The sequence below is a fragment of the Corythoichthys intestinalis genome, unplaced genomic scaffold, assembly GCF_030265065.1.
Source record: "Corythoichthys intestinalis isolate RoL2023-P3 unplaced genomic scaffold, ASM3026506v1 HiC_scaffold_26, whole genome shotgun sequence".
NCBI lineage: Eukaryota > Metazoa > Chordata > Actinopteri > Syngnathiformes > Syngnathidae > Corythoichthys > Corythoichthys intestinalis.
Genome location: NW_026651595.1, coordinates 2,032,686 through 2,055,248, shown reverse-complemented (window position 1 = coordinate 2,055,248; position 22,563 = coordinate 2,032,686). Strand labels below are relative to the sequence as shown.

The 22,563-nt window shown below is 39.4% G+C and overlaps 1 protein-coding gene across 2 annotated transcripts in view; it reads right to left on the bottom strand.

Annotated features, from left to right (window-relative positions):
* Positions 1-22,309, bottom strand: part of LOC130911314 (lysine-specific demethylase phf2-like) — a 173,696-nt gene extending 151,387 nt beyond the window's left edge. Inside the window, exons 1-3 of one of the 2 annotated variants that reach the window (XM_057829196.1) lie at positions 22,019-22,309; positions 9,997-10,082; positions 413-527 (exon numbers count right to left, since the gene is read on the bottom strand). In XM_057829196.1, the coding sequence (XP_057685179.1) occupies positions 413-527; positions 9,997-10,082; positions 22,019-22,116 (299 nt within the window). In that variant the 5' untranslated portion in view covers positions 22,117-22,309. The remainder of the gene's footprint in view (positions 1-412; positions 528-9,996; positions 10,083-22,018) is intronic. The other variant, XM_057829195.1, reaches the window with a different exon arrangement.
* Between the last annotated feature and the right edge of the window lie 254 nt (positions 22,310-22,563).

Here is a 22,563-nt window from a genome sequence, read left to right as displayed (position 1 = left end):
ACATTCTGTCTCTCATGGTTGAGGTTTACCCATGTTGACATTTACAGGCCTCTCTAATCTTTTCAAGTGGGAGAACTTGCACAATTATTGGTTGACTAAATACTTATTTGCCCCACTGTAGTCTATGTAAATGTCTTTTTACACTGTATATTCTATAAAACTCGTGGGCAATCTTGTACCAATTTTTTCATACCAAAAATAAAAAGATACCATTGCAACCCCAATAATCGCTTTTAAATATACCTAGAAACAAATTGCCACTACATTTGATCATCTTCATATGAACAGAAGTCAAGGTACAATAGTGACAGACACTAACAAGCCCTATACATGACTTTTAATCCTGTGTCTAGAGATTTGTTTCACCACACATTTAATATGGAATAACTTAATGACTGTAAAATAAGCTTACCTTGGAAATGTTCTACTACGGAGCTCCTTTATGAAAACTTGACTGCCATTTTGAACAGCTTGGAGATCTGTGCTTTGCCAAGTGTCATGTTTGTCCCAATTTTTTTTCCTTTTTGCTTAAGATTAAAAAGAAAAAAGAAATCAGACCATTTGCTGCAAAGGAAATTCAAGAATAAAAACAAGGTACAAGTTATGGCAAATTAAATATCAGACAAGCCTTCTTTCTTCTCTACATTGTTCCTTGGTCTACTCTATTTGTCCGGACAAATGTAATGATATAACAACTGAGAATATTAAATGAGAAAATCATTTGACACTGAAAACTAGGGATGTCCTGATTACATATTTTTGCACCCGAGTCTGAGTCATCTGATTTTGAAAATCTGCCGATACAGAGTCCCGGTCCAAAAAGAGTCCATTCAAATCCGCTCATGCTACTACGAACAGCCTCTCACTTAAATAATGAGTTGTCACAGCACTCTACTGCGAGTGTGTAACACGCTAAACAATGATTGACACATTTGTGCCTTTGATCGTAGCGCTACAGAGCCCTCACTCGCCAGATCAAAGCTACAAACCTTTCAATCATCGTTAACTTGAAGTAGCAAACTCCAGCTGTCTGCTGAACAACTTAAGAAAAGCAGCAGGAGGGAGAGTGAGAAGCAGAAAAACATAAATATACTGTTTTAGATTAAAAATCCGATTCCGATCCTCTGAAAAAGGTCGCGATTGGCCCGATTTCCGATCACATGATCGGATCGGGACATCCGTACTGTAAATCAAAGAATTCTTCAGTCTAAATTAATTCATTCATTAATTTCCATTTTTCCTTGGATGCAATTAATTGGATAAATTCATATTTAGAGTTTAGGAAACAGTGTGTCTGCATTAACAAAAGCAACATCTCTAGATGTACCTGTTGGCCTGCCTCAAAAATAAAAAATGACTTTGGACTTTAACTCTACATAGCATAATCTACAGAATGTGTCTATTTAATATGGTTATATTACTCCATTCACTCCAACATGCACATGGCTCCTTAATGTGGTAATTTATGCACAAAACGTGGCTGTGATAGGCAGATGAGTTGAAACTAAAGATACACGATAATATCGGTCACCGATAATTATCGGCCGATAATGGCAATTATGACGTCACACAGATAATCCAGATAATAAAAAAATTCAACCGATAATGCAATCCGATAATTATATACTTGATTTTGCCTCCAAATGTGCGCAATCGAAGAATTCAGCATGCCGCCTCCTCAACCCCACCCCTCTCTGAAGCCCCTGAGGGAGGAGGGGTTGAAGAGGCGGTGTTACACGACAAGAAGTAGTTGAATATTATGGCGGCTGTTACTAAAAAAACGACGAAGTTCCACGAGGCAGAAAGAAAGAGTCCTCATTCAAAACCACTAACCCAGCAGCCATTTAAAACTGCATCACAAAGATTTTTGGAACGAATACGAGGCTGCTGCTAGGGGGAATGCTAAAGCTATTGTAAACACTAACCAAGTTAAACTAGAGGGCTTGTGACGATACAGAGTCGGGCTGTTTGGGAATGCAGCCCAAGGCGGGTGGTAAATTCGCATCTAAGGCTAAACACCGGCACGACTGGAGACCGATAGTCGGCAAGTAGCCGTCTTCCGACAGAGCCCGCCGCTCTGCCCGGTCCGGCAGGCAGGCCGCTGCCGCCTCGCCATAGGCAGGGCGGGCCGAGCCCGGTTCCCCGGCTTCGGGACCTCCGGCGAACACCCCGGTTTCTCGAGCGTTCCCCCACGGCGTGCGAGCAGAGCCAGGACCCGAATACGCCGCGGCGAACCAGCTGGGGCGGGCGGATTATCCGGTACGAACGTAGCTGCCGCCACCGCCGAGATGAGACATGTTTTTTTTTTTTTTTTTACCTAAATGACCCGAGAACCAAAGCCCTGGATAGAAAAAATAATGCAGTTTATACGACCACCATTCTTCATGAAAAAGTGATGTCCAGTAAGCAAGCTTATCATGACGGCACAGTGGTTAGATGATAATTTAAACATGGAACAAAACGAAGTCAGCCAGTCAATAATGCATTCAGTATGTAAAATGACGAGTGGCCAGATGACTTTGTAACGCTGCCTTTATTTTCGGCTTAACAAAACTCAGGCACAAAACAACACGCACGCGGATGCGAGCTCCAACTCCGTCCAGATAGTACTGCCGTGTATAAGGTGTATCAGTTTAGCTGCTGTGAAGCAAATGTCGTGAAAGTCGCAAATGTAAACAAAGCGCTGCAGAATGGGTACATGACATCTCGCTCTTTTGAGTTAATCATTTTCCCAGTGTGCAACAAAGCATATAACATTAGCAATCACTTTTCAAATTACTTAACATATTTCTCTGATCAATTACAGTCACAGTAGATAATCAAATTCTTAAATCAATATTCTGTAGCCACAAATATTATTCAAAATCTTTCCTTCTTCCAAGTTTTTGTTTTTTTTAGGATTAAGTATAATAATGTATTGCTTAAAACAAGGCTGTTAAGATTATTTTCAGCTAGCTATTTTTCTTCCAAGAAATCTGAGAGAAATACACTTGAAGCGATGGCAGATAATTTTACTTATTGCCGATAGATTTACACTTAAAACTGACTAGTTTTAAGGAGGTGTGTTTTCCAGTGTATTAATGTTATATATGTTAGGAATGGCTTACTTTTAAAGGCATTTTGTGCAACTTAGGTATTTACTCTTTAAGTAATTGTTGCCAAAAGTTTACCATTACACAATGTCAGACAATCTGTCATTATTTAGATGTTTGAATTGACGACTTGTTCATATTTTATGTTGAAAAAAAAAAGCGCAATAAATTATATTTTTGCACAGTAATATTTTCTTTTGTGTATATTTTAAAATTTTACATAAATCTTTTAATAGAATTACCGGCTTGACATTATCGGTTATCGGTTGGAATGAGGAGGAAATTATCGGTTATCAATATCGGTTGAAAAATGTATTATAGTGCATCACTAGTTGAAACTCATATGTACCACATATCTACATGGTTACCATGCCCAAAGCGGTTTACATGAGCACACTTTTACCCGTTCACGCACACATTCACACACCAATGGCGCTGCTGCCATGCATGGCGCTGTCAACCCATTGGGGGCAAATTAGGGTTCAGTGCCTTGCCCAAGGGCACTTCCACAGTGGGCAGTCATAGCCGAACCGCTGACCCTTCGGTCTAAGGACAACTCCAGCTACCAACAGTGCCACGGCCGCCCCATTTTAATGCTCCGTCAATACATCACAAGTTGAGTGACTGTGTGGCACTCTTTGTAGACACCATGTAATAGAGAATAATTTTTTCGATTACTCCAACTACGCGCGAATGCAGCATCAATATTTTGTTGCGTGTGCTAATTATACAGCTGCTTTAAATGTTCATTAATTTGCACTGTCCCTATCAAAAAAATAAATAAAAACGTATGAGCTAAAATCTTCAATTTTCCATGGGTTGTGTGATCACTTCAACGATTTTTTTTTTTAAATGATTATGTATGTATTTCAATTTTTTGGACATGCACAATGGTAAACCTGAATGTCTTTAAGGCAACACTTGGTAACTTTTCATTTTTATTCCATTTTAGCAAGGCCAGTGGACAAAAGCAGTAGTGTTTTGCCTTAAGGAAGACGGCGTTTCCCATGAGAACCAGCGCTGCGTTTCCCATAAGGACCAACGCACACCCGCATAGTGTCGTAAAATCATGATGGTCGCCTGCAGATGGATTAAACAACATTTGTGTTTCCAGTGGCTGTGTGAAGTATATAAATGAAGGTAATGAATGCAGTTGTGGCTAAACAATAGCATATGACGGTTAGCAACTGTGTGGCTTAGTGCGGCTTAATCCTCCCTACCCTACCCCAGCAATGAAGAGTTCGGTTGGGGGCGTCCTGATTGATCCTGGTAGCCGCCCTTCCTGTTTCCTCCTCAGACAAAACTGTTGCTCTGCCATCTTCGCAGAATTCGCGTGAAAGCGTTAGCATCGACTTCAGTCTTTATAATAAATGGGGAAAGGGGGAAGTGACAATGCCGTAAAGCACTCAGCACATTTGTAGGTTTTTTTGTGTGGCAGGGTTCCTGCCAACCTCGTCAAAGTTAATTAGTGCCGGTGAAAGCGATACAGAACCCCTCAAGATACTATAAAAGAGATGTCATTCTACTAGTTGTCAGTTGTCATATCATCAAAAATTTTATGAAAATATTTTATACAGGTTAAAAAGTTACCTCGTGTTGCTTAAAGTGCCTGTGACACGAAAAAGCATTTTTATTTCATAATACATGCGGTATTTCATGCTCCTGAATGAAATGGACCACTTGGATGTGTGAAGAAGCGATCGATATATTTATTCAATTTTTTTTTATCCCGAGCTACAAAAATGACAGACAGGCTTTGGTCTTTCATTGAGGAAGAGGGCGCCGTGACGTGGAAGGAGTCCTCTTCACTATACAGCCGTACTGTTGTATGAGAAGGACTAAGGATTCAGATGATTTTGCGGATCAATACGTTTCTTTTTCGCGGCACGCCAGCCAAACGGCTGCAGAAAAATCTTGGTGAACGAGGGAGAGGCCTGTGCGCCTTTTTGTGGTTTCAAAAGGTTCCCATTCACCGGTGGATATTGGCCAAACCAAGCCCTACTAATGTGGGACCATGGGACTTACGAGGAAGTGAGTAAACATTGTGTTTTGTATTATGTCAAATACTGGGATCATTTTAATATGTAGGTGGCTTGCATTTTGTGGCTGACAGGCTCCTTATCCCCTCGGCCGATGACTGACGGCTTGTTGCACATCCCCCCAATGGGAGAGGACCATTCATTCATCTTCCATGCCGCTTTTCCTCACAAGGGTCACGGAGGTGCTGGAGCCTATCCCAGCTAACTACGGGCAGTAGGCAGGGTACACCCTGAACTGGTTGCCAGCCAATCGCAGGGCACAAGGAGACATACAAGGAGACATACAACCATTCACGCACACACTCATACCTACGGACAATTTAGAGTGTTCAATCAGCCTGCTACGCATGTTTTTGTGATGTGGGAGGAAACCGGAGTTCCCTGAGAAAACCCACGGAGGCACGGGGAGAACATGCAAACTCCACATAGGAAGGCCGGAGCCCGATTGAACCCTTGATCTCAGAACTGTGAGGCAGACGTGCTAACCACTCAGCCACCGTGCCGCTTATTTGATCATGGATGGGCATGTAAAAAGCTCTCCTCTTACACATTAGCTGCACATGTTAGCTGCACAACAACTGCAGCCGCTCTCGTATGACTCTAGCTGTTTACGTCTTCGCCGTGTAGTAAAGCATTATTTTGCCATATTCGTGTTGACCATTTGGCAGCTACATGCTCCTCCGACGTCAGCCGGTTTGTTCGGCGGTCATTGTCCAGCTGCTTCCCCGGCGAGCTCTCCTGTCCGGAGTAGCAGGGGAACGAGCTATAAATTGCTCTCCGCCGGGTGGGTTGCCAATCGGTGAAGACAATCGACAACCCAGTTGTCATGTGAAATGACCCGGGCTAGTTATGTGTGATTTTCCGCTTCGAAGACTTTGACATATCACTCGGTTCGGGTTAGCATGTCGGCTAGCGGGTTAGTATGTCGGCTAGCTGTCACACCTCTTGGTTTGTTTACATTCTCCAAAGCCAGGGAAGGGAAATGACATAAGCCCGATTTAGGTGACATAAAATATCGTTCGGGAGGTACGACAGTAAATGTGAAGTCGACAGTTTTGATCATGATGGAGTAATTTTGCCATGTTATCCTGAATAAACGCATTTTTATTACCGTATTGGCCCGTATATAAGACAGCCCTGATTATGAGACGACCCCCTCTTTTTCAAGACTCAAGTTTAAAAAAAGACTTTTTGAACACCAAATTAATTTTTATACAGAAAATAATTACAGTACATCTGAAAAAAATGATTTTAACAATATATTTGACAGAAAAAGCATGTTATTTTGCCTCATTCAAATCTTAATATCTGAACCTTTAAATATGTAAACTAAAGTGCAATCACATTCGTAAATGAATGGCTTCTGGTTTTTTAAATGTAAAATAAACCAATCTATTGTGATAAAACAACAAAATTGCAATAACTACAATAACCATCAAAGTGAAGTCTAACTGTAACTGTAGTCTTGAAACAAATCTGAATAAGGAAAAACATTGCAATAAAATAATGCAAACTGGTCAAGCATGAGAGTAGCTGAGATCTGTCATGACAGAACATTACTCCTCAAGTTCAGCATTCACCTCAATGATATCTGGCGCCATCTAGCGTCGTGAATAGGTATAAAGTCTAGACTGCGAATATAAGACTACCCTCCTTTTTTCAGTCTTATTTTAAAGCAAAAAAACACTGTCTTATATTCGGGCCAATTCGGTATTTCATATTCCATTTAGCACAAGACTGTTATTTGTCATGACATTGCCATTTATTTAGCTATTGGGAAAAAATACTTGGATAGAAAGAATATACTGTAAAAATACTGGAGTAGAGAGACTGAAACAATGACATTTTGCGGCTCTCTTGGTCACGTTTTCCTCGTTCTGAATAATTCCCCCTCAATGGGCTGCATACTAAATCAGATGAAATCGTTACTCCGCTGACGTAATCCACCTGTTGGGGACGCTAGAGCCCTATAATGGTAGGCGTGGCTAACCGGCAGATTAAAAGACTAACTTCTCATCATCTGCGCTTTGTTAAATTGTTGTATATAGTCAAATTGTCTCAAAATATGATTGTAATTCACATAATAATGCTATTTTTTTAAGACTGTTTTTCTCCTGTCGTACGCACTTTAAAATGGATGGTTGCGTTTTATTGTGCCATAAGGGAGTTTGGCATATTCTTTATTGTGAATATTATGCTGTTTATTGATAAAATTCAGCTCGACAGAACAGGGTTTAAACGGACAAGCAAAGAAATCGAGCACATTTTGCTCCCAGGCAATAAGTGCAATGGCCTCTCAAATGCAACAAGTACAGCGAAACCCTCCACCTTAAGAGTTTTTCATGATACGAGCATCGTCACGAGAGAAAATGAGTGTCATTATAACCAAAACAAACATGATGTACATATATGGGCGTACATCTATATATATATATATATATATATATATATATATATATATATATATATATATATATATATATATATATATATATATATATATATATATATATATATAAATATAAATATATATATATATATATATATTTTTTTTTTTTTTTTTTTTTAAACAGCAAATGGTACAACCCTAACTTTATAAGGCCTCTACCTTCAGACCTGTCCAGTGTCCAATGTGTTTGTCACAACTAAAAACGAAACTACTGCTGTAGCTATATCTCTCAAGGTCAATGAAGCATGCAAACCCCCGATACAATAAGTCAACTTTAATGTCAATAATGCTATAAGTATACGTGCATGACATATAGCATGGATGAAATATCAGTCCTCTCAGAAGAACAGAACATAGAACATAGAATTATAAAAAAACAAAACAAATACAAAAAATATATAAAGACACTTCGAATGGCTGTCCCTCAGTGTAATGAAAAAAAAATGAGTGAAATGAAACCTCCCTCATTCAGATTTTACTCACATTTTAATGATAATGTTAACTCACACAAGAGTTATACAACTTAAGAGCTCAAAAAACTAATTTCTCTCTACTCCTCTCTCATTTCTCTCCGTGATCTCAACTACTCTTTTTTTATTTTTATTTTTTTTTTAAAAGAAGGTTTAGAAAACGGTTAAGGTGCTCCAGGACTGTCCAGCCCCGTCCCCAGACAGGAACATTATTGAGCATGTCTGGGGTAAGATGAAGGAGGAGGTTTCGAAGATTAAACTAAAACCATGTCTACGCGTAGCAGGGTATTTGGCAAAAAGAAGAACTGTTACTACGGTTTGGCCTATCATCCACACGCACAATTAAACGAGGGGCTCTTGAAAACTGCGCCCAAGGTGAAAAAGGTGAAATTCTGTGTTTGTGGCGCCATCATGTGGACACTGATAACTGAAGATTTAACTGTGGAAATGTCACTGACTTTGTCCTTACGTCACAATGGGACCAATGTTTACATCAGGAGTAAATTAGACAGGTGTTTTTTTTTGGCTTCCATTAATAGCTTATATAACTTTGCAATACTTCATATTGAAGAACACATACGAAGAATGGGGGTATTATGGACAATTATTTTCCACACATTGTTATGAATGTACTTAAAAATGAATATATGCAGTTTGCTGTGGAAGTCCCGCCCCCCCCCCCCCCCCTTTTTTTTTTTTTTTTTTAACAAACATGCAGGTGTGGACGTAATTATTTTTTCCCGACATATTAGGGCAGGATCCTCTGTAAAAAACAAAAAAAAAAAACAAAAAAAAACCTGCTAGGTGTTGACATGGCCTAAAGAATCTTGATGAACTCTGGGAGTCTGCAAGACTGCTTTCTTTGCCATTCCAAACGACTTCATCAATAAGTTATTTGAGTCATTGCCAAGATGCATGGATGCAGCCCTCCAACCTCATGGGAGTCACGCGCGATATTAATTTTTTTCCCTCCAAGACACCTTGACTTTGTGTTCTGATCTTATTATAGCATATGTGTGTTTTCAAAATAATTTTGGTAGTATGGTACTTTAGTTCTGTATGTGACTTTTGCCCTTGAAAAAAAAGATGTTATGGGCTTACCAAGGTCTGAACGTCACACTAATTTTTGACGGTTTCATTTTGCACCCAGTTATTAATGTGAAAGCCCTACACATGAAAATTAACATGTTATTGTCAGAATGAAATGAACAGAAATACAGTTATATGCCATTTTAAGTCACTATGTCCTTATGCGAAAAGGCTTTTGTCAGGGACTGTATGTTGTGGGCTGTTTTGCTCCATTTATAAAATAGATCATCATGAAGAAGGAACATTAAATGGAGATGTTAAGGCAACATCTAAAGACATCAGCCAGGAAGCTAAAACTTGCAAATGGCTCTTCAAAATGGACAAAGACGCTAAGCGTAGTGATCTAAATACCAACGTAAATTTGTCAACAGAGCTGAAAAAGGGTGTGAGGGCAAATCTGACCAGTCTATCTATCTACACCAGTTCTATCAAGTGGAATGGGCCAGGATTCCAGCAGAGTACTGGCAGAAACTTGTAGAAGGTGACCTAAAACGTTTAACCCAAGTCATGCAGTTTAAAAGAATTGCTACTCCATACTGAGGAAATATACATCAACTTTTGACCTTGAAGGGAATAAAACAAAATTTTCAAAGAAATTCTCCCTCTCGTTTAGCTAATTAAAAAAAAAAAAAAAAATCGGCAATCCTGACTGGCTTAAAACAGGAGAGGTTTAGCTTAATTTGATTTAAGAAAAAAAAAAAAAAAAGAATTCTGTTCTTGCACTGTGTATTTAAACTTCGGCCTCAACTGTATTTCACCTCTATCATTCTCAGGTGGTCGTCAACATTTTCAAAACAAAACGCTTATGACTACAGTGATAGCACGATGAGTGTATGTATATAATATATTCTACATACATGTGGATTTGCCGTGAGTCTTCTCACAGTTTGGACAATGGTATATGTCAATATCTGGGGCATCATCTTCGTCCACACCAACACAGCTGAAAACAAAAAAAAACAAATGATTTAACTTTAAAAGCACATTACATTGTAAATGATACCTCCATTTGTTTGGAGCAAGAATTTCAGTCAACATAGTTTGAAGAGAAAAACATGTCACAGTTCTTCATTTTTTTCCCTATACCAATGCACACCACAGATGGGCAATTTGACAAGAATTGACTTACAAACAAATCATAGATAGTCTTCCGGGAGACGCTATAAGTAGGACTGTCACGATTAGGAATTTCTGGAGACGATTCATTAAGGACTGCAGCTATCGATTATTCAAAGAGCAGCTGAAGAGTTCAATTCTTGAGCGTTTTACTCACTTAAATTGAATTGAATGCATCATTTACTGTCTCAAAACTCATATTACAAAAAAAAAAACCTGACCTCATAGTTTTGGAGTTACAGCCATAGCAAAACCCTAGCAACGAGGGACGCTACCCGCTGCTGGCCGTTACCCGTTGACTTCACTTCCAGTAGGCCTTTAACACGGAAGTATAGCACCATGCTATCCTCCCTACATATTGCAAACATTTTCTGTGATTCATCATGCCATCTCGATGTGTAGCGAAGAATTGCTCACACGAAGACTCGAGACTCTATGAGTGGCCCAAAAAAACTTTTTAGGACATCTTTTGTGATAGTCAAGCGGAAGAACTTCTCCCCGGCTCCTCCATTGCTTCTGTTTTCAACATTTCAGCGACGACAGCTTTGAAAACCTAGGAGAATACAATTTTAGCTTTTCAAAGATGTAAGTACACCCTTACAATCCTTTCTAATTCTAAAAGTTGATGCTATTCTATTGATCTTGGAGGCCAAATCCTACTGCCTGTTCGTTGAGTGCTACTTGTTTTTGTTGTTGCTAGCCCGTCATAAGTAAATGGGACAGCTGACAGGTCGTCTATTCATGTGAATGCAACATTTATTAAATCAAAATGTCCCCAGCACCAAATATGTTCTTGGCTAATTATCTTTTGACCTGTCACAGGGTGAATATAAAACTTACTAGCCTATGAAGACCTACTATATTCCTTTATTATTTATTAGTGCAGTGCCAACACTTTACCTGCCAGGCCCTGATGCACTGCCACCAAATACAACTCATCAAAACCATGACTATACTACTCCAGCATCAATACTAAGGTCTGCCTATTTGAAGAGGGAATGATCACATCAGATAAATGGTGCTTTGTCTGAGGTCTTATTGGATTTGACAAGAAGATTTGGACATTTCTGGGATTGAGCCAACTGCTGATAAAGATAAGAACAATTTGAAACTCCAATCCACTCCAAATGAAGATTTCATCCTATATTTTTATCCTACTGTGATTTTTTTTTTTTTTTTTTTTTTTTTTTTTTAGGATCTCAAACTTTAAAGCTGAAGCAGCAGAAACAGTCTACTACACGCTGAAAAAAAAGCATTGTAAGTCAGTCGCCACCAGTTTCTTGAAATCAAGAGAGAGTGGGTCGAGTGAAATGATGACACAAGTGATGCGGAGTCCAGCGATGACGATGGAAGAGATACTGAGGCCTCAGATGATGAATTTCTCCCGTCTGCGACATCAGATGACGAGGACTTGGGAGAAATAAATTTAGCAAACTTTGATGAAATGAAATCGTAAATTAGTCATGTTTACACTTAAAAAAATTTTTTTTTTTTTTTTTTTAAATCTAGTTACCTTCATACTTTAATAATTTTAATGATTTACCTTTGTACAGAGAAGACACTCAGTGCTACAAAAAAAGAACTAAATACATTTTTGCCACCCTAAACTGCTTCCCAGTCTTTTGCAATGATCATTTTTTATTTTTCCCAGCTAGTCACTCTGGACAATGTAAGTGTAGCCTCCAGCACCACAGTTAAAAACCTAGGAGTTTTATTTGACCCTGACTTATCGTTTAAAGCACACATTAAACAAACCTGTAGAACGGCTTTCTTTCACCTGCGCAACATCGCGAAATTAGAAATATTTTATCTAAAAGCGATGCAGAAAAATTAATTCACGCGTTCGTTACATCGAGATTGGATTACTGTAACTCCCTACTTGCAGCTTGTCCTAAAAGTTCTCTAAAAGGTCTTCAGCTAGTCCAAAACGCAGCAGCAAGACTTTTAACAGGAACCAATAGAAGAGAGCACATCACCCCTGTGCTCCAGGCACTTCACTGGCTTCCAATCGAGTTTAGAATTAAATTTAAAATACTCCTTCTTACATTTAAGACCATTAATGGGTTGGGGCCATCTTATCTCACCGATGCTCTGGTTCCATACCGCCCCAACAGAACACTCCGATCTCAGAATGCAGGTCTACTGGTAGTTCCCAGGGTTTCTAAAAGTACTGTCGGAGCTAGAGCCTTTAGCCACCAAGCCCGTTTTATGGAATCAGCTTCCAGCTAGTATTAAAGAAGCCAAGATAGTCTGCACATTTAAGATTAGATGAAAAACGTTCCTATTCGACAAAGCTTATGGTTAGGCTAGTTGAAGTCGGAGTAGACTCACAGTTTAGTCTAAGCTGCACTAGAAGCTATAATGCTGGGGGAAGTACAGCCGCTGAGTTCTATCTCCTTTTCATACTCTACCTACCACTTGTCTTACTTTATTTCTATTTTCCACTGTTAATATCTAGTTGTCTAGTCTCTTCATCACTAGTCACCCGGTGTCCCCTTTCCCCCCTCCCCTCTGGGGAGGGGCTATTTTTCAGCTGCAGCCTCCTGACTGTCTGGAGCCCTGGCTGGATAGACGTCCTCGCTGCTACCCCCGTCTCATCTGGCTAGATGGACCTCTTCTTGCTCCTTTACTCCACTGCATTTTTACGGACTGTAATTTCGCCTGCTAATTCCCATTAGCAGTTCTGGGGTTCCTGTCTATCCGTCCTGGGAGTGGATCTCTCCTGACTGTGGTACTCCCCGAGGTTTCTCATTTTTCTCCCAATTGACTCTGGAGTTTTTGGAGTTTTTCCTTGCCGGCATGGAGGGTCTTAAGGATAGGGGATACCCAGGACTTGAACTGTATCTATTCATCTTTGTTGCTTCATTTCTAATTGTGTATCATATTGCCTCTGTAAAGTCCTTTGAGACATCTGTTGTGATTGAGGGCGATACAAATAAATTGAATTCAATTGAATTCAATGTTGCGCTAGTCTATTAGTCTGTTATGCTATCCTAACTTTGTGCTGCTTAATATATTTATGTTCTTTGTATCTGACAGTGAAAGCTGATGCTGTAAATTAAATTTTAGCAACATTTTGGTCTTCAACATAAATCTTTAATCACTGTTTTTTATTATCATTGTTTTGTGGTCAACTGAATATTGTTTCAGAATGTAATATAATTATAAAATTTTACATAACGACAGAATAAATTAAACAGTCATCAAAATATGACAATGTTGTTTACAACTTATGGTTTTATTTTTTTAATGTAGTTCACACCCCTGTCAGTGCTCCAGCCTCCTCAAGTTTGGCTCTCACGTCTGGGATCTCCTGACAACACAGGCAATCTCTTGGAGGGGTAATTACTTGACAGTTTACAGCTACACCTGGAAAATATTTTTTTTGTCATTTACTTACTTTGAAAAATAAAATCAATACGCTAAATAAAAAACATTTATTTAGCAAGATTTGGGCTAGCTTTACCATATTTACATAGGTAGGAGCTGTCCCATAACCTAATATCCAGTTTCAGCAATGTGGAGAGCATGGAAAAAAGTATGCAACCATGTAATCACATTCTCTCTATTTACAGTGAATTTGGATTGCGCTTGATCAGTTGGTCATCACTTAGTTTGGTTGGTTGTGATTTTGGACTTTGGGTTGGCATAACTACTCGTTTGTGTTTGCAGTTGCAGCCAATTATATCACAGAATGACTGGTGAAAGAAAGGCTAATAGAAAAACCATGATGCAATCGGCTTTATCATCAACGTCTGCTGTGCCGAGTAAATCGTCGTCATCTGACGCCTCAGGTTCAAACATGAAGGGATTTATTGTACATCATCTTTCCTGGGAGTCATCGTTAGCATCATGAAAGACCGATCCTTAATGGCAACTTTCGATGGAAATAGCACTGATATCGCTGCTGCTGCTGCTATGCTCGCTCTGGATTAAGTCCGTCATGTCTTCTGTTCCCTTCTGGAAGTTACATCACACTTCCAGGTTTGGGAAGGGACTATTAACGGAGTGTGAAAAAACTAAAAGAACACAAATCATCCTTGCAGTTACGTGTTAAAAATTACATGGTTGTTTTGACGAACTCGTCCAAAGTTTATATCTGTAAAATTACACTGAAATCCAACAAGCTCTTCAGCTGCCTTTAAAGTAATCAATTAATCCATCAATTAGTTGGTACAAATAATGGAGTAATCAGATTAGGAACATTTAATGCATTGCAGAATAAATTTTAGGACATGTCAAACAAAGACTTGCTAAGACTGCACTTTCAAAAGAGCATTAAATGCAAATAAAAAAAATAAAATTCCCGAGTGTTTTTTCAAACTATGCAGAATTGCACTTTCATTTCACAAGATCAATAATTAAAATACCTGAGGTTAGCTTTAAATGGTATAAATAGGATAAAAGTAGGGCTTCAGCTATCGATTATTTTAGAAGTCAATTAATCGATGAACTAGTTAGTTTGAATAATCGAGTAATCGGATAAACATGAAAAAAATTAAAATACCTGAGCTGGGCCTCAAACGGTATATATACATATATATAAACTGTATGTATATATATATATATGTATATATATATATATTAAAGATGCACCGATACCGATACTAGTATCGGCAGGGGGCGCCGATCCGGCCCGAAATGGTGGTAACGGTATCGGCGAGTACCAACAAAGACGGCGCCGATACCATTTACCGGTCCGTTATTATAACATTTGACCACAGCCTTTTTCTCCTCCTGGCGCTCACTACACTCTGTCTCTGTGTTGTGTGATGACACGTGAACACCAAGCAGCTATCGCTATTGGCCTGCTCCAGACCAATGAGAGGGGGCCAATAGCCACTCCTGACCAATCAAAAGGGGGCTTTTTCATATGGACGAAAAACAAACCAGGAAATATGGCGGCGCCGCGGCGGTCGGGAAATATTTCCAAATAGAAATCCCGTTGATTAAAATCAATGGCTGCATGCAAGATTTGCGGCCTGAAAGTTTGGAGATGTGGAGTTAAATCGGCCAGTTTCAATACCTTGAACTTGATAAAACATTTGCAGACGAAACGTGAACGAACACAACGAGTTTAAGCCTGCAAGAGCAGGACTGCTATCCAGAGAAAGAAGGCCGCTGGACCGGAGCCACAATCTCTGGTCAGTTCACTTCGTCTACTTTACTTTTATTGTCTTTTACTGAAAGAAATGCCGCAGTAATTTGGGAAGTGTTTCCAAAGTATTGTTGCCACCTTTCAGAAATAGAAATAAGGGACTCCCACCTCCCGAAAAAAAGGAGAGACGGGATGCTGTGGTCAATTATTATTACTTATAATTGTTAGCGTCCGCAAATGCGGAAACAAGGTTGAACCTCGAAGCAGACAACAAGCGGGGGATACATAAAAGGGTTTAATGATTGCAAACAAAAAATAACACGCGATCGCGGGACAGTAGAAATAAAAAAAGGAGTCCGTGACAGCAGGTCGACGGACAAACTAAAACGATAGGCAGCGGTTACAAACGAGAGCAGCACACTAATAGAAAAACCCAATGCAGGGGCATAACAAGCAAATGTAGCGAGATTATTGTGCCAGATCTCAAATAGCGATCAGCAAGGCAAATATCTCGGCAGCCTTCTCTGAGATCACCCGTGCTTAAATGCTGCGTTGATCAGCCTGCATTGGATTCAAGTGCCACGCCCAGCAACAAAACACAATCTAACCAGCAGCAGAATGTGACAATAATTTCATGAAAGTTGCCCTGTTTGGACTTTGAGAGGTTTAAAAAAGTTTATTTAGTTCATTCAGAGTTTATTATTATGAATTTCGTTTTACTTTCTTACTGTTGGGCTAGTATTATACATGTTTTATTAATTTCACAAATTTAGCACTATTTTGGCCTTTGAGAGCGGAAGGTTTATTCAACTATTGTCTACTAGGGTTTAGTGTACTTTTTCTTATTTTGCAAAGGTAAGCACCAGCCTGACAAAGCCTTGATAGCAATGATTTCCCATCCAATTATGTAACTCTTTGGAAAAAAAAATATATATATATATATATATATATATATGTATATATAATCGGGGTGGTATCGGTATGGTATCGGTATCGGCTGATACTGCACAGCCAGGTATCATATATTATATATATAGTGGGGCAAATAAGTATTTAGTCAACCACTTATTGTGCAAGTTCTCCCACTTGAAAATATTAGAGAGGCCTGTAATTGTCAACATGGGTAAACCTCAACCATGAGAGACAGAATGTGAAAAAAAAAAAAAAAAAAAAAAAAAAAGAAAATCACATTGTTTGAGTTTTAAAGAATTTATTTCCAAATTAGAGTGTAAAATATGTATTTGGTCACCAACAAACAAGTAAGATTTCTGGCTGTCAAAAAGGTTTAACTTCTTCTAACGAGGCTCTACTCGTTACCTGTATTAATGGCACCTGTTTTAACTCATTATCGGTATAAAAGACACCTGTCCACAACCTCAGTCAGTCACACTCCAAACTCCACTATGGCCAAGACCAAAGAACTGTCAAAGGACACCAGAGACAAAATTGTAGACCTGCACCAGGCTGGGAAGACTGAATCTGCAATAGGTAAAACACTTGGTGTAAAGAAATCAACTGTGGGAGCAATTATTAGAAAATGGAAGACATACAAGACCACTGATAATCTCCCTCGATCTGGGGCTCCATGCAAGATCTCACCCTGTGGCGTCAAAATGATAACAAGAACGGTGACCAAAAATCCCAGAACCACACGGGGGGAGCTAGTGAATGACCTACAGAGAGCAGGGACCACAGTAACAAAGGCAACTATCAGTAACACAATGCGCCTCCAGGGACTCAAATCCTGCACTGCCAGACGTGTCCCCCTGCTGAAGAAAGTACACGTCCAGGCCCGTCTGCGGTTCGCTAGAGAGCATTTGGACGATCCAGAAGAGGACTGGGAGAATGTGGTCAGATGAAACCAAAATAGAATTTTTGGTAGAAACACAGGTTCTCATGTTTGGAGGAGAAAGAATACTAAATTGCATCCGAAGAACACCATACCCACTGTGAAGCATGGGGGTGGAAACATCTTGCTTTGGGGCTGTTATTCTGCAAAGGGACCAGGACGACTGATCTTTTTGAAGGAAAGAATGAATGGGGCCATGATCGAGAGATTTTGAGTGAAAATCTCCTTCCATTAGCAAGACATGACATGACATGCTGTCATTTTGTCAGTGTTGTCCCATGAAAAGATATATTTAAATATCTGCCGAAATGCGAGGAGTGTACTCACTTTTGTGATACACTGTAAAATCCTGTTCAATTAGTTTTATATAAGTATAACAAAACTTGAAATGGCTATAAAATTCTCAGATTTTACACTAGATGCACAAAAATCTCCAAATGCAGAGATAATCACTTATATTTTCAGGATCTATAGACCCTACCCACGTGACGTCACAACTCCGCTCCCCTGAATGGTACCGCCCAATTGTCCGTCAAAACATAGTGTTAACCTGTTACGGCTACGTACATTCCTCCTATTTACGGCGTGTTTTTCTGCTCCTTAACATTAATAATCAAAATGGTGAAGGCGTGTGTGGCTGTTGGTTGCACTAACAGAGAAGATGGAAGGAGAGACTTGAAGTTTTACCGTATTCCGAGGGATCCAAAGAGGAGAGCGAAATGGACGGCTGCAATTCGACGTGAAAACTGGGCACCAAAAAATCACCACAGACTATGTAGTAGTCATTTTATATCCGGTAAGATGCATTTAAGATATACTTAGAGGGTTTTGGGCTGACAAATAACCACAATTAAGATCATTGCTAGGCTAATCGCCGACAACATACACGTATGTATGTAGTGAGAGTGCTATCGCTAAACCATATAAACATTAAAAGCCTTAACTCCATTGACAAACGACATGAAATACATTAGACTTGACAGTGGATGTTAGCAATAACAAAAGATTTTGAATTGAAAATTTCGTAACTCACCTTTCCAAGCACAAGATAGATTCCTGCCGAATTTTTGTGGACGAGGACCTGTTTCACCCAACCAGCAACGAAGTATTTATAAGCCTCCAAGCTCTTGAAGTTTTTCAAATTTTCGTGAGAATAGGCTGATTTTGTGTGGACAAGATCATTGTAAATATCAGCGTAGCAGATGTCAGGCAGACAGGGCGAAGACAGTGGGTCGAAAAACATCGATTTGGGCATCAAATATGGATCTGGCGACTGTATAGAACGAAGCTTTTCCACATAACGCCTTTTATGCAACACATCCAGTGAGTTTACGGCATCAGAAAGCACCGGGTCTTCCATGAAATGCATTTTAAATTCCTCGATCAATTGAAACCAATGCTAATACAGAGACAAAATGACGGACAAGTGGGCGGAACCATACAGCGAGCACGTGGTTTTGTGACGTCGGTGGGTAGGGTCTATGGCAATATATAACATATATAAGTTTTTGATCAAAACAGCAACTTAATTTTTTTTTTTTTTAATTTACTGCAAGTTTTCAACAGCTAATAAATTACTCAATTTAACATCAGAAACTTAATACTTGAGGAAAACATGCAGAATCAATTATACATAATATGTAATTCATGACATGCTGTCATTTTGTAAGTGTTGATGAATAAGACTTGTAAGTATTATCTTCCAAAAGACTGAGACTGAGACGAAAATTAAAAGGGCTGCAAAAAAACAACACTGTTCAGCCCTAATTCTTGGAAATGGATCTCTCCTGACCAAGGTTTCTCATTTTTCCCAAAGGGTTTTTGGAGTTTTTCCTTGCTGACATGGATGGTCTAAGGATGGGGGATGCCCAGGACTACAACTTTATTAATTCATGTACTGTTTCTGACTGTGTATCATATTGCCTCTGCAAAGCCCTTTGAGACAACCTTGTTGTGATATAGGGTTATATACAGTACAAATAAAATTGAACTGAATTAAATTTAATTGAATTAATTCCAGGTCTGGGAAATTTTGTACAATGGTACATCTAATCAGGGGTGAAAGTGGCTAGAATTTCTTGCCGGAACTCCCTGACATAAAGGCTGCCATGGAGTGAGTTTTTTTTATTTATTTTTTTTTTTTGGGGGGGGGGGGGGGGGGGGGGGGGTCAAACTTCCTAAACCACCGAAATACAAAGCAAACTGTTTTTGGCATTGTTATTCCAATAACCATAAAAAAAGATGTTCATTCAAAATTTTATTTTTTCACTGATTTGCAAAATAAAAGTCAACAAAAACAGCAATACCAGATTGGCATTCTGGACAGTTCCGGCCCACTTTCACCCCTGCCTCTACTTAAGAACATCTCTACATACAGATTTTTCATATTAATAAACGCCTCAACGGGAAAATATTGCCTCTTGTTACGAAAGAATTTTCAGGATAAAAAAGGCAAAAATACAGTATGGCTGGTACTCGCAGCTCCAGAGTTTACTGAACGTGACATACTTGTAGCTGCTTTGCCATTGGCTATTGCCTAGCATTCCTGTCCAATTCGCTAAGAAGGACCTCTACTGGATGTGTGTATCCACACGAGGAGTTTAAGGAGGGCCCGGGGGAACCAGGCCCCCCCTTGGTGGCCTAAAAGTGTCATTGCATGTAATTGACTTTCCTATATAATATTTTAAAATGATGAGTTTTCCGGTAAAATATTGTCTATAAAAGTTGTAAAGGAATACAACAAACAACAACAAATGAAATGAACAGAAAAATATACTTTTAAAATGGGTCAAAATAATTTTTCGAACAGATCATGTGACTAGCACCTTAGACGGTCATTTGCTTTGCTTAGCCAAAACAACCCGAGGACCGAATAGGAAAGATGCATGTCCGTAATTTTTTTCAAACCTAAGCTTTCAAAAGCAACAACGACTGAGCAAGAACAGAAGGATTGAAAATGTGGACCATGAAACGCCAGAGAGCACCCCCAAAATGGTAAGCAGAGTTTCAATTTGCTACACTAAAGACGCTAATTGTACAGCAGAGCCACCATCAGTGTCTTGCCAATGTAGTTACCACCGTCAATATTTGGATCCCCTAGCCGGGGAGCGCACAGACACACATTATTTATGAGTTATGTCGATTTAATTAACTGAAGCCATAAAAGAACATGAGTTATATATTTTGGACATCGACCTTTATCAAACAGTAGAAACTCCATACAGGACTGGAATTACAGTAATAACAGTCATAGGTCATCCTACGAGTAAAACAGTAAAACATTGCCTTTTTTTACCTTCAGTACGTATATTACGTTATACGACAGAAACAAAAAGTTGTTTGTTTTTTGATGGATGGGCCATGTTTTAAAACCTCGTAGATAACTACATCACCAAAACACGGAAATCAAGCAAATCAGAGCAGCGCAGTGGTTCGGCCCAGGGGATACAATTTTTGACGGAGTAACTACATTGGCACGACACCGGCGGGCGTACCATATTCAATGGATGGCAATCTTGGCGAAAAGTATAGCTGTCCTAAGCAGCCTGATTTAGAATTCCCCCCAAGAATGATGGAAAACAAAAAAACGCTCATTTTGAACTTGTTATAAATATTTTTGTAAGCTAATTTTATTGCTTACAATGAAGAGGATACGGTTTTCATACGCCCCTCGTGTTCCGACAGCTTTAAGTAAGTGTTATAACTTTTTTTCTTTACTCTATTCTTTGTTTTTTACATTACACACAACTCAGATTGATGTTTTTTTGTGTAATAATCTAAATGTAACATGTTTTGATGCATTAAAAAATATTTATGTCTGAATTTTGGGGGGATTGAAACATATTTGGACATTTACATGAAAAAAAACGCTTCTCTGCTTACAGAATTTCCAAGTTAAGAAACTACTTAAAGAACCAATTAATTTCATAAGTAGAGGTACCGCTGTATTCAGAGTCACCTGCTTGAAACTGATTCACGCCAACGAAATTTTCAATGCACAAGAAACGTGATTGAAAAGACTGCAAAAGGTGAATACAGTTCAATGACCTAGTAAAGCAATGTTTTATTAAAACCCAATCAGCGAAGTGAACCTTTTGAACACGGGAGTGGTGTTAAACATGCCCAAAAATAAAGTTGAGGATAACATGAAGCCTTATAGCAAGACTAAAGGAAGTGTTGTATTGCGGAATCTCCTCCAAAATTGATGTGGACGGATCGCTAGAAACAGCGTAAATGAAAGATGTTTTTATTTTACCCTCGATAGCGACATCCGACATAGGCCATTGTCAGCCCCGTAAGTGCAGCCCTACAAGAAAGCTGCTCGGGGCTCGGCGGCAGAGCCCACAGTGGTCATTAAACAGTCGTGTTCTTTACAATTACTGAGCGAAAAAATCCAATCGTTGAGCGATGTTGCAAACGTTCTAGTAAAAAGGCAGTCGCGGATACATCCACATTAAAAGCGAGTACATTGAGCAAGGCTTCCCCGTTGCTGTCCAGTCTCATAAGAGCTATGCGGTCATGTCATATCAACTCGTGTACATTTTGAAGCCCGCTCCTACTGGCCTCCCAAAAACAACACAATCAAGCCACATTAATATTTTAGAATCGGTTTAAAGTAATTCACGGAAAAGATTCACAAGCCCGCACAGCTTTAACTCCGCCTTCATCCCTCAACTGGCTTCTCTCAATAACACGACTCGAGCGAGCGACTGTGAGACACAAAGCTGTCAAACACAATGAGGGCTCGCCGTTTTTGTGAAGCCTCCTCAAATGCAAAACGACTGCCCAAAGCATCGAATTGAATAAAGTGTTTTACCTGCCGTGAAACCAGTCCTTGCAAGCATCGCACTCAATCATAAATTGGGTCACGTCGTAAGGTAATCTGCAGATGCAATAGACGGGTACGGTCGCCATGTTCGATTCACAAGCACCGCTTCGTGTGCGTGTGGATGTGTGAAGAAGGGGTTCGGGCCGGGGGAGCTCGGCGTCGTAACACACCCACGACTCCAAACAAGATGGGGACTTTTTGAGGAGTCCTCATATTGTAAGGGTTGAAATCAAAAATCAATTAGTGTCTCAGATGCTCTGGTGAAATATTTTTTTTCACTTTTAGTAAAGAGGGTACTTTCGTGTGTGCATGAGTGTGTAACATTACCATGGGCTGTTAACCCCCTACGGACTACACTCGGGATTGCATGTGTTGTACATTCACGTTGCTTAAGGATAGAAACAGGATAATTACATTTCTTTAAACAATTTCTGTATTGTGTTCAAAATATAAAATATGCTTTACATATTAGGCAAGTTTGAAAGTTAATCAAGTATTCATAAATAGATTCATACCTGGGAAATAAGATGTTA